This window comes from Solenopsis invicta, chromosome 1, assembly GCF_016802725.1.
Source record: "Solenopsis invicta isolate M01_SB chromosome 1, UNIL_Sinv_3.0, whole genome shotgun sequence".
Classification (NCBI taxonomy): domain Eukaryota; kingdom Metazoa; phylum Arthropoda; class Insecta; order Hymenoptera; family Formicidae; genus Solenopsis; species Solenopsis invicta.
Window position 1 is genome coordinate 17455310 of NC_052664.1, and position 12012 is coordinate 17467321.

At 35.8% G+C, this 12012-nt stretch overlaps 1 protein-coding gene across 1 annotated transcript in view; it reads left to right on the plus strand.

The window, feature by feature from the left end:
* Nucleotides 1-12012, plus strand: part of LOC105201222 — a 52412-nt gene that overhangs the window by 35796 nt on the left and 4604 nt on the right. The window contains exons 4-13 of the mRNA XM_026132880.2: nt 24-209; nt 288-326; nt 3673-3864; nt 5999-6093; nt 7174-7407; nt 8387-8824; nt 9429-9685; nt 11050-11228; nt 11542-11667; nt 11761-11952. Of these exons, the coding sequence (XP_025988665.2) occupies nt 24-209; nt 288-326; nt 3673-3864; nt 5999-6093; nt 7174-7407; nt 8387-8824; nt 9429-9685; nt 11050-11228; nt 11542-11667; nt 11761-11952 (1938 nt within the window). The remainder of the gene's footprint in view (nt 1-23; nt 210-287; nt 327-3672; nt 3865-5998; nt 6094-7173; nt 7408-8386; nt 8825-9428; nt 9686-11049; nt 11229-11541; nt 11668-11760; nt 11953-12012) is intronic.

Sequence of the window (12012 nt, forward strand, 5' to 3'; positions counted from 1 at the left end):
AAAATAAATTTCAAATATATTAGGATGTCTGCACGATGGGATTCAATATGGCTCGGGGTCGGCGATGATGGGCTCGCGCCGATGCGAGTATTGCTACTGCATATCCGGCACGAGGAGATGCGTTCGACCCAAGTGCCTGCTACCTCTACCGGGATGCACCCCGCTGTACGCGCCCCATTCCTGCTGCCCGGTCGCCTATAACTGCACCCGTGAGTGTACTTTTATCACGGCGACGTCGCGAGTTACTTAAAGTACCTTACCAATGGCCCTCCTTATTTCTTTTCAAGACCACCATCCGTCCACAATGGCGCCGGTATCGGGAAACGGTGAGTTCAAATTGTTGTCATTTACGAGCTAGTCCGCTTAACTGAATTCGAGGAGGCGGATGACGCCAGTCGAGAAATTTCCCGGAAACTCGATAGCGCGATCGAAAGCTTCGTGCTGTTGCGCAAATATACGTTGACCTGCAGTTTTTAGCGTGTCCAATAAAACGGAACATAAGGGATATAAATATAATGTAAAATATTATTTTTATTTTGATGATTAATTAATGTATACGAAAGATATACGAGTAGAAAACATTTTTTAATTCCTATTGAAACGGGAGCTTCATTCTGCGTAAGAGCAAACACAGTTCTTTCAATATACAAATGGACCGCCAACAGAGATAGCGTAACGTGATTAAATGTGATACGACGAACAAATGGAGATTATTTTACATTTTACAATACATTGGCATCGTGTATGAGCGAGTAGCTTATTAAAGTCCGCCCGTGGGAGTAGAAAACTTGAAGAAAATCGGGGCTATTAGGGATTATTCCGAAATTTACCGCCGCGCGACTAAAGCTCTCCGCCGAAGCACGCTCTCGAAAGTTGTGATGAAATGTGTAACTTAATAACGAAGAGTTACTGCTGACGTTATATCACTCCGCGACACTTGCTCCACAAGGATTCTACCTCCAGATAGCCGACGAGGTTCATTTAATGCTGGGTCTCATCGCCCGGCGGTTTAAGCTGTAAGTTACAAGAAAATACCGCGATGACGTGCAATTTTTTAAAAGCAACGTATGTAAATATTTTAAAGCGAGCGCACGACATTGCAAAGCAATTATCCACTCAACACACTTCATCCGAGGGATGTCGCATGGATGTCCTATGCAACGTTCCTTGGATGGAGAAGCGTCACATGTGCTGTGTAGATATATTTGGTTTAATCCTTTTGTATCTGATGGGACATACGTCTCAATCCTTCAAAAATTCATGCCCTACACAAAAATAGAGATAGCGACTTCCTCTTGGGTTTCTTTCAAAGTTGAAGGGTAGAACTATTCACAAAAAATCAACGTCATTGTATCCTCTGGATCTGCATAGCTCAAAAATGGAATAATAATGAAAAATGCATGTATCTTTCACATAAATTAAGATTGCGCGTTTTCCGTTTCTGAGTTTATTTTGAAAGTCAACACGAGGACTATATAAAAAATCGCTACTTGATTTTAAAATGCCGGATTCAACGTGGCAGACTAAAATGCTAAGTTTTCTTATTTTCACGTGTAAGTTAGTATATTATAGGTTTTTGAAGTTGCTTATAAATCTGCAAAATAGAATTTATTAGACGTCAGTTTAGAAGCCAAGATAGGAGACGCGCGAATCTGTAGTAAAAATTCCAAAATAACAAATGGCGGATTTAATACAGCGGACCGTTTCGTTGAAGTTTGATTCGCTATTTCGAATTTTGAAATTTGGATTATAGTATTCACAATCGGCAACTCTACAAACCTTTAGTAAGACATGAATTAGATGCTAATTAGTCCTAGAAAAATGTTGGGCACGGAAAAGTATAGTCACCATAATAATTATAAAAATTAAGATCCCGAAGATTCTTAAAACGAAAATCTACTTTAAATAAATTAGATTCGATTTTCTTTAATTATTCTAATTTTAAAGCGTTCATAAAGTGGCCTCAACACTGAAGCTCTCGATCCTTTCGCTCGATCCTGTCGGTGTTTGTGGTTTCGAGAAAAACGCGCGACCTCGGTACGTACACCCTGTACATGAGGGTGAACGTACCGATATCCCCCAAGGGTGAACACCGAAGGAATCGTCTCTGGATTCTCTCGTTATGGGGTCCGACAGCTATAGAGAAACGTGTAACGCGATAAAGAAGAGTCAGTAGGTACCTCCCGACACTTTGCTCCGGAGGGAAACTGCTAGCCGGCGCTCCGGATAGCCGAGGTAGCCGTTCATTTAACGCCCGGTTTCACCGCGACCGATTAAATTTAAGCCGAGCTTAAGTCTCGGTCGCTACGATGACGCCACGGCTGTCACTGGCTGCCAGGACATTCGGGGATGGCTTAATTTTAAACTGGCACCGCCGGAAACCACCCCCGTCGAGGGGTGGGCGCTGTTGCGGGCTTGCCGTCGCGATGACTGACCATGAAGTCGGTAAATAACGATTCGAACCACGGCGGTTCGTTAATTCTCGTGGATGGGCAAACATCCTCGAGGTCATCGCTCGCCAGAACAAGGCTGTTACGAGCTAACATGACGACGCCATCAAAAAAGCGAAGTTACGCTTTACCTCTGGAGCATGTAGCTCCACTCAAACAAGATAAATCTTTCAGAGAGGCTAGAAATATGCGATCCCCTTTATATTCCTAAACGCTAGACTCAAAATTTAGATCGAGATCTTACATGAACAATCTTACATGAAAAAAATAACAGTTTTACTGCAGTAAGAATTTAACTAAATACCCATCAGAAAATAATTTTGTGTTGGACCATCAAAATAATTATACAAAATGCTCCGACATGATAATATTGCTGCAAAAGGTTTTGATATTCTAACAATCAACTTAAACAAAATATAACTTTTTTAACAATTTATTTTTAACATAATTACTTTTAGATTTGTTTTGGTGGAAAAATTTTATACAAATTAAAAAAATGCTACAAAAGTCTACAAGAAATGCTAATTGGAGCACTTTTGTTAATTTTAGTATTTAAATAAATGTGTTTACAAAATATGTGTTTACAAAATGTGTTTACAAAAAAATAAATATTTCTACGAAAAGAATCCAATTTGTACAAATTTCTATTGTTAATAGAACGTTATACTTATTCATAGAAATTTTTTCGGCAAACTAAGCTACTTAAAAATGCGTAGAATGTTGTAATTTGTAGCAGTACACAGTTTCACCGAAAAATACATAGAAATCACAAAATCGACGCACTGCAAAAATGCAAAAATTTACAAAAATTTAAAAAAGCGTTCCAATTCTGGCAGATTTTTATAGCATATCTTAAATTTGCGTAGAATTTTTTAGAGAATTTTTTCCGCCGAGAAAAAATATATCCATTTCAGCAAAATCGTTTTTTTTCCTTTGTACAATTATAATTTTACAAATTATAAAACTTTTACTTGAGACTTGAATGCGCATTCAAATAATAAGCAGCCCTATGTCGTTTCCGCTTTCTTCGCGCTATCGAAGTTCTAGAAATCTGAATATTCCCGGAACGGAATGTCCGAAAATTCGGACCTCGAATATCCGGATGTCCGCGCCACGCAGTATTTATTTTCTGCGCGAGCGGCGGAAAAAATTTACGCGGAGGCCGAGTTTCCACACTTGCATTCTCACACGGCTCTCACACGGCATGCACATGATCGTCCAGGATGTCGCGTGGGCGAGCGCACTTACGTCGAGGGCGAGATGGTTCGCGACATCGAGTGGAAGGCCGCATGCGACAATTGTTTCTGCGCGATGGGCGCCATACGGTGCGTTCCGCTTGCGTGCGCTCCACCTCTCCAAGGCTGCAGCCCGATCGTGCGAGAAGGACAATGCTGCCCGTCCACCTACAACTGCAGTGAGTTTCACGCAAATCCGCATCGGGATTGTCCCACGCTCGCGCCCCGCCCGGCAGTTCACGCCCGGATTGTGTTTTCCGCTGAATTAATCGCGAAATTCCTTGGTCGAGAATATTGCCTTTCATTTTCAGACCATTATTAAATATCGGGGAGGAGGGGGAGGGGCGGGAGGAAACGCGATACTGGAAAACATCGAAATACGAGACTATTAACGTCGTGATGCTTTCTGTAATATTCTGGTAGCAGATTTTTCACGAGAAATATACAATGTAACAAATAAAAAAAAAGTAAGTACAAACTTACTTTTTTTCGTAGTTAAAAAATCATTTAATTAAAATGAAAACCATTTTTTTTCCCCCGATGCGTGCGTTCTCATTATATTCCCGAACTCCGGGATGTTTCACTTGCGTGTATCTCTATTACGCGAATTTTGGAACTTGCATGAATTTAATTCTTTAACTTGATCCTCGAGCCTTCAGATTTTTCATATGTGCTGTTTATTTTTAGAAATAATCGGCTTTTATTCAATAAGAAACCAAACTCTTTTTCTTTTACACGCATATTTTCGAAATATTAGTTTTTCCGGTGCATACGTGACTATGGTAACAGATCGCTGAATTGAGTCTCGCTCGGTTAAGGTTCGGTGAAAAATATTTTACTGAAAGCGAAAATATTTATTTGATGTATGCCGATGCGCGAGAATAACGAATGCCAACGTCAACAAAACAGCGTCTCGTTTTCGAGTTTGGAAATATTTCATTCGGCGTCCCCGCGCGCTCGCAAAAGGAAAATAAAATATTTCGGTCTGGCTCCCGCGCATAAGCGAATTAAACACACCGATTCTTGGACGCGAGAAACGTCTGCGAATTAAAGGGGGATTTAATTTCCGCGCGAGAACGTTGATTCGATATAGTCAATATGTCAGCTTTGCGAGCCATCGATATTTTAATAGCCATCGATATTAATATTCGGCAGATAGAAATATATATCTGCCGAATGAAAATCGGCCAATCACCTGCAAAACATCAACTTAAAAGCACTTTTTTTTTAATCCATTAAAAAACGTTGCAGACATTTCCGTTATAGTAAAATAAAAAAGAAACATGGTTCGATTGTGTACCATTTTGATGAATATTTTGTTTTCAAGATACACATACATACACACATACACACGAGTCGCTCAGACATGCTCCCTGTATTCTTAGTTATTATTAATTTGATCAATATGAAATATCTATTCAGAATTTGCTGGGTTAATCCCCTTTAATGTATAATTTCTGTATTTTTCAAACTTCAATAATGAAGAGAGATTAATTGGAAACGAAATATTGTATCATTTAAATTCAGCGAAAAAAAATTGAATTTACTAGCCACGTAGCACATTAATTATATAGATTCGTTACTAATTAAAATTCTTCGCGATAATGCAATTAATGTGCAAGAATATACTTTGATATAAATTTAACATCTACGATTTTTTACTTATAATTAAAATTTATATTTTATATATAATTCGTTTATTATAATTAATATGCTTGATTAACGCAGACACGTCTTTCGATGAGGGAAACACAAGCCGGATCAAATTTGTTGTAAAAAGAACACGCTTTTTCGCGAGCTTAATTATTACTCATACATACGCTGAGAGAAAAACAATATCTAAAAACAAAAAATTTTATTGTACTTAACATAAAAAGAAATTATTTACTCAGTGTCCTAATAGCTTATTTACTTCCATTCAAGTTAAAAATTTCTTAATTAAAATGTTTATGTAAATAAAATGAAGAAATACTTTTTAATCGAGTAATTTTTCCTTGCGGTTCTAGGAAAAATAGATTGCTATTTTTATATTCAAGATGATCAGATTTTTTAAGAAAACAATTTATAAAATTATTATTATTAATGTGAAAAATGTAAAAGTACAGAATTATGTACTTAAGAAAATATGTCGATTTATACTTAAAAATAAATATTTACTTAAATAAAACAAACAAATATTTGCATCAAAATATATGGTTATAAGAAAATCTATTTCTTTCGTAAAACAAATTTTTCTCTCAGTATACGCATATTACAGAAATATTTTTCTTAAATAAGATTTAAAGGATTAAAAGGAAAAATTAAACATTCAAGGTGGCAGCATTGAAGTAAAGGCCACCCAAAACTACGCATCCTACGCCTTCGTCAGCAAGGACTACGCCAAGTTCCGCAAGGAGACTAACTTTTTCGTACGTTTGCTCATCTTCTTTTATTCTTCACTTGTAGAAACATAAATTATCGCGTCGACTTTTTGGGCGAGTTCCGCTAAATAGTTCTAACTGCTCTAAATAAGCTTACTATCCTAAATCCCAAAGTTACCAAATAGTAGGAACATGCTCATGGGATCGAGAGAAGTTAAGGGGAGGTGATTTATGTAGTCGGCGGAATTTAATCAATGAAATCTACCCGAAACATTGATTATAAACGCGTTAGACATTCGACTTAGTTCAGGAATTTGGAATGAAGCATACCTTATTGAACACGTAGCACGATACGAGTTTCCGATCGGGCGACGACATATCTATTATGGATGTGTTGAGTTATTATTAATGGGTAGCGTCGTTTTAGTACAGAATACCACTTATGGAGAATTCGAATCTCGCGAGATACACGGGAATCTACTCAGACAATGGAAACAACGGCGGTGGATTCCGAGGGTTCGTCACAAACTTGGATTCTTGAACGAGCACGTCAATCGCGAGTCAATACTAAAGAGATCACCGGATCTCACTGTTCCAATTTCCAAGAGAACATTTTATAATTCTGCTTGTATAACAAACTTGTAAAAATTGTTCACGAAATTTATATTTTTTAACATTTAAAAATTTTTGTGCCTCTATCTTGATTTATTAAATTAATCTTTCTATATATAAAAAAAAAACAAAAAAAACAAAGTTTATTCAGAGGTGTTCAACATTTATTAAAATATATAAATTAAAATTACATATTATTATAAAATTTTATCGCACACTTATATAAATTCAAGCTTAATATGCGTGTTTCTAAAGATTTTTAATTGAATGATTTGTAATGCGTCTATTTGCATTGCCAATGTATATATAGTGTTCCAATATCGAAAAAATTAAGTATTCAATTGAACTCGAGATGCCCGATTAAACTAGGCAAAAAGCATTAAATTGACTCGGTCGATTGAAAATACAAGTAGGTTTTGAAACGCATGTGTATAGAGAGTTTATAAGAAACAGAGATCCTTCTGTTAAGAGATCCTAATCTATTTACGGTACGCGAGCCTGTCATTAATTGTTCAGCCTGCGATTGATCAATCTACGAATCCGCCCGTCGAAGGACGAGGTCACAGAGTGGTTGAGGAACGGATTAGCACCAGCACGATCGATCTCGAGGAGGACTCATCTGTCGCCACCTACTCGACCGCTTGGCCCTCGACCATGGAGACCGACATCATGGACAATGAAATCTTGATAGGGACGGTAGACTATAAATCGACCTTGGAAGTGACGACTGCCGCAACTTCAGCGACTGAGGTGCTAATATATATATATGATAATTCACATAAACCTTCACGGTCTATCTATCTATAAAAATTACAGCTCGTTAAAAATTTTTGAATAAGTGGCACAAACAAGTAAATTCTTATTTATCGTATTTTTTTTAATTCATACACAGAAAAAAAAATTAATATCAAATCAACAATCATTGTTTCATATATAAGCAAAAATATTAATCTTCTTCGAACAATTTATAATCTTAAACAGACACGATTTGCTTACATGAAGAGAAAAATTTTCGTGATGTAAGCAAATTATGTCTGTTTAAGATTATAAATTCTTCCAAGAAGATTTTATATTCTTGCTTATATATGAAACAAAGATTGTTGACTAGATACTAAATTTTTTTCTGTGTACGTAATAGACTTCATAAATTACATGCAGTAGATAAATAATTAGCTAACTCATATAAAAATCTAATTTGAATTATTGATATGCTTTAACGTGTATATAAATAAGGTAAGTGTATATAAATAAGGTAAGTGCACCCTATACAGTTTAGTACCCAATATGGACTATTTACTGTTTCTAAGTAGTTGCATGACGAATTACATAACGCTAATATATTGTACAAGCTGTTAATGTGACTTGATGGCAACAGTTGACTGCTCAGTTTGTGTATTCTATTATTGACAGTGAAGTCTACTCTAAAGTAGAATTTTCTTCATTATGTTTCTTATATTTCATGGGAAAGTTATAGGAAAAATAGAAAAATATTGCAAACCCTAAGCAGACCATATAATAGGTCCAGTTACCTTATTTTTTAAATAATTATAAATAATATAAACGAAACAAACATTAAATGGGATATTTTTTTCCTGTTAGTCTCAATAAAAACATTACAATTCGTCGGAGTGCAATTTTTTATCATTTTAATGCGTTACTGCTTTCTTCAGTTCGCGAAAGCATAAATGAGATCATAAACCAATCCGTATAACGATTATTTGTTCGTCAGTTATCGAGTAACACTGAATCGACAGTATCATTCGAGTCGACACTGGCGTCCACCAAAGACGCTGATTCCATTACTGGTTCCTGCACGATGTGCTTAACGAACACGTTCACGGACTCGACGCTCATAACGACGGAGGATCCATCCGGCACGGATGGCTCGACGATCTCGTTGTCAGAATGGACGACGGTGCTTTCCGAATTAATGCTCGATAATGGAAATGATGAAAACGAGGGTGCCGGCGGGGATGAAAACAAAAACGCGAGCGAAAACGAGGAGCGGAATAAAGACGAGGCTACGGAGAGAGGGACAACGGTAGAGGAGAAAGCGGATATAAATGAGAAAAATAAAGCTACGATGCATCCTTTCACAGTTTCGACGAATGCCGGGGAAACGTTCATTCCCGGCGAGAAATTTTCCGAGAACTCTACACTCATTAAGGTAACGAAAAGAGGAATAATAATTTGAATTTTCATGCAAAAATAATAGATGCCAATGAGATAGTTCCCTAAAGTTGGTAAGAAACAATCACAAAGTTTCGTAAATTCGAATCATATAGAAAACATAGTTTTATACTAAAAAAATATTATTTCGGCATTGAATATTTTTGATTACGATAAAAATTTCCAAAATTATGACAAAATATTATCTTGTACTTTTTTTATAAAATATCCTTTTGTTAATGAAGAAACAAGATTATGAATAAAGAGATAATGATAATGAGAGATGTCTTTTCTTTTAAAATCAAGAAATAATGCAAATTTTGATAGATTTAACTTACTTTGCAAAAACAAAGACTTGCATGTAAAAACTATTTTTAGAGTTAATTTTATAACTTTTAAAAATTTGGATTTAAAATTTTTTATTTTTTAAAACGATCTGAAAACAAAATCTTACAGATTAACGAATTTGATGGCAAATCTGATTACTTACTTTTTTTTTGCTTGTATTCGCATATATTTGTTAAATATAAAATACGTATAGTTGCTGAAAGCTTATAAAAAGAAGCAAGTGCGTTATGATTAAACACGGGTGTGTGATATAGAGAATGGAGACGATCGGTAAGAGACCAGTCACCAGTCCATCGTCGACGATACTCATGCCGGACGACATCCTCGTGATGAACGTGACAGTCAAGACGAATGTCTCGGTGGGTCATATACAAGGTGTCACGATAAATCCAATTAGGTCCATTCCGCCCGACATTGAGGCCATCCTGAACATCACTCATCGAGAAAAAGGCGAGGATTATGACTACGACTATGGCGAACGACTTCTGCCGCCGTCGCTGCCGAACGTTAGGTGACTATTATCATATCTCGATCCATCATCTTCTATTCTCGTGATTTGACACTGGACAACCTCCGCTCGCGGGAAATGCGTGAAGGGTATATAATCGTCTTTTTTTTTACAAATTTCATAATTGCAATATTTTTAGAATGCATGAAAGTACCCAGCAGGTGCAACGTTGCGCAGTCGATGTAATCGATATAGCGCGTTTTATTTCTTTTTATTAGCCGACACGATGTGCAATCAATTTTTCACGCTTATAACGGAACCGCTTTTTTGCGAGTTTTGTTGGCCGGGAATACTGCCGCGAATTAAATTGAAATCGTTTGTCGAAAACAACTGATTGATACCGATTTACGTCGGTTATATTTTTAACGGCAGAAAAAGTACAGCGCTTTTTTACATTGTATCATTTTCACACAAAATTTATCTAAAACACACACACACACTTTTGTACACAATTATAATTAAAAGGAAGATAAGTAATTCTTCGAGGAACTAATTTTATTTCTTGAAATTCTATTAATTTCTTTTGTGTGTATATATGTATATAAATATATTTGACTATTAATTTAAAAGTTAATTAAAACTGTTAAGTGTACCTTTACTGATTCGCTGCCTTTGGTTTTATAACTCTATTTTTAAATTAAATATTTTTTTTCTTTTTGCGGTTATAAATGTGGATCTTCACGTTTTCAAAACATTATACACCTTAACGAAGCAGGGGATATAATTGCAGACATCAGCAAAGAATACGATGAGCGTCTGAAAAACAGCATTTGTGACACTGCATTTTTTCGCATTTTATTAAAAAAATTATGCTGTTGAAGTTGCACTGAAATTATTTGTTTTATTCTGGACAAATATTTATTCTGTGTTGGTTCTGCGATGCTCATAAAACGTGCAAGAAGTAGTATCAAAGTTTTCGGAATAGAGATTTTATTTTGCAACTCGGCAATATTTGGCCACATGCCGCAAAAAAAGATGAAAGATGTCATTTATGCTTTAGATTAGAAATTCTCTTTCATGTGGATTTTTCCCCAAATTTAGTTCCGTCGGACGACCACCTGTCCCAGTCCCAACATTTTTGTTAATACATTTTTAAAAATAGAAAGAGGTCTTTTGGAAATGTTGTTGACTCAAAACCGCCAACTTTTTCTGCAAGAGTATTCGTTAACTACTCGATAAATGGAACAGTTATAACAAATAATGAAAAGTATTTCAAACATTAAAATTCTATTTGATTTTTTGTGAGTTTTATGAAAACTGAGTTTTACGAAAAAAGGTACCAAATTAAATTTGTACATCTAATATTACTGAAGTTCTTTTGTAGCTATGTCTATCACATACAGGAAAAGTAAATTTTGCTATTGTAGGATAATACCATTTGTGGCGGCAGATGCGTTGGTGAAAGATAAGGATGTACCCTCGTCTGAGGCTAGATATCCTCCTGGTTCAGTTGTAGTGCCCCCTGAACTACAACCGACCGATACTTCCGGCTTCTATGATATTGCAACACAGGAGAACCGATTTAGCCCACCCGTAGAAACTGAAGGTATTTTATGACTCTTTATAAGAAATTCAAATGAATAGTCTAGACAAAAAAATATGCAAATAAAATATTCCCTAAAGGCAAGCTAAATATATGTACTTGAAAGCAATTTTTAATTTCTTTTCTTATATTTTTATGTTTCTTCTAGGATGTAGGTATTAGTATTTTTAAAATAGTTTGAATCGTGTAATTGGATAAAAAATCAGATTCTATATCGTTGTTTCGCTACTTTAATATGATTAATCAATTTTAATAAAAATCCTGTCATTCGCAGTATTTTCTAACTAAATAATAAGCAACAGATCTTTGTTGGTAGGTGGTTTTGTACCTAGAGAGCCGCCATACTTCGATGTACCTTACCGCTCCACAGACTTAAATCTAGAGATCGGTACTGGAGTTACTGTAGTGCCACAAATTACGAATCTACATCAAAAGAATAATGGTATTTTTAATTAATTGTTTATCTATTAAAAATTTAATAAATCAAATAGCAATAGAACTATAAGTCATTAATTGGTTTGTTTTATCGAACTAGATTTATCCAATAAATGTCACTTTGAAGATATGGAGTATCGCCACGGTGAGATCTTGCCACGCGCCGCTTTTTGCATAATCTGCATGTGTTATTACGGAGAAGTCGTCTGCTCCTCGGAAAAGTGTCCGCCGTTAAAAATTGGTTGTCGCAGAATCAATTCTGAGGAGAAATGTTGCGGAAAAATCGTTTGCGGTATATTTTATATCGTACAAATATATTGTATACGATATCAATAAGATTTTATCAGAAATG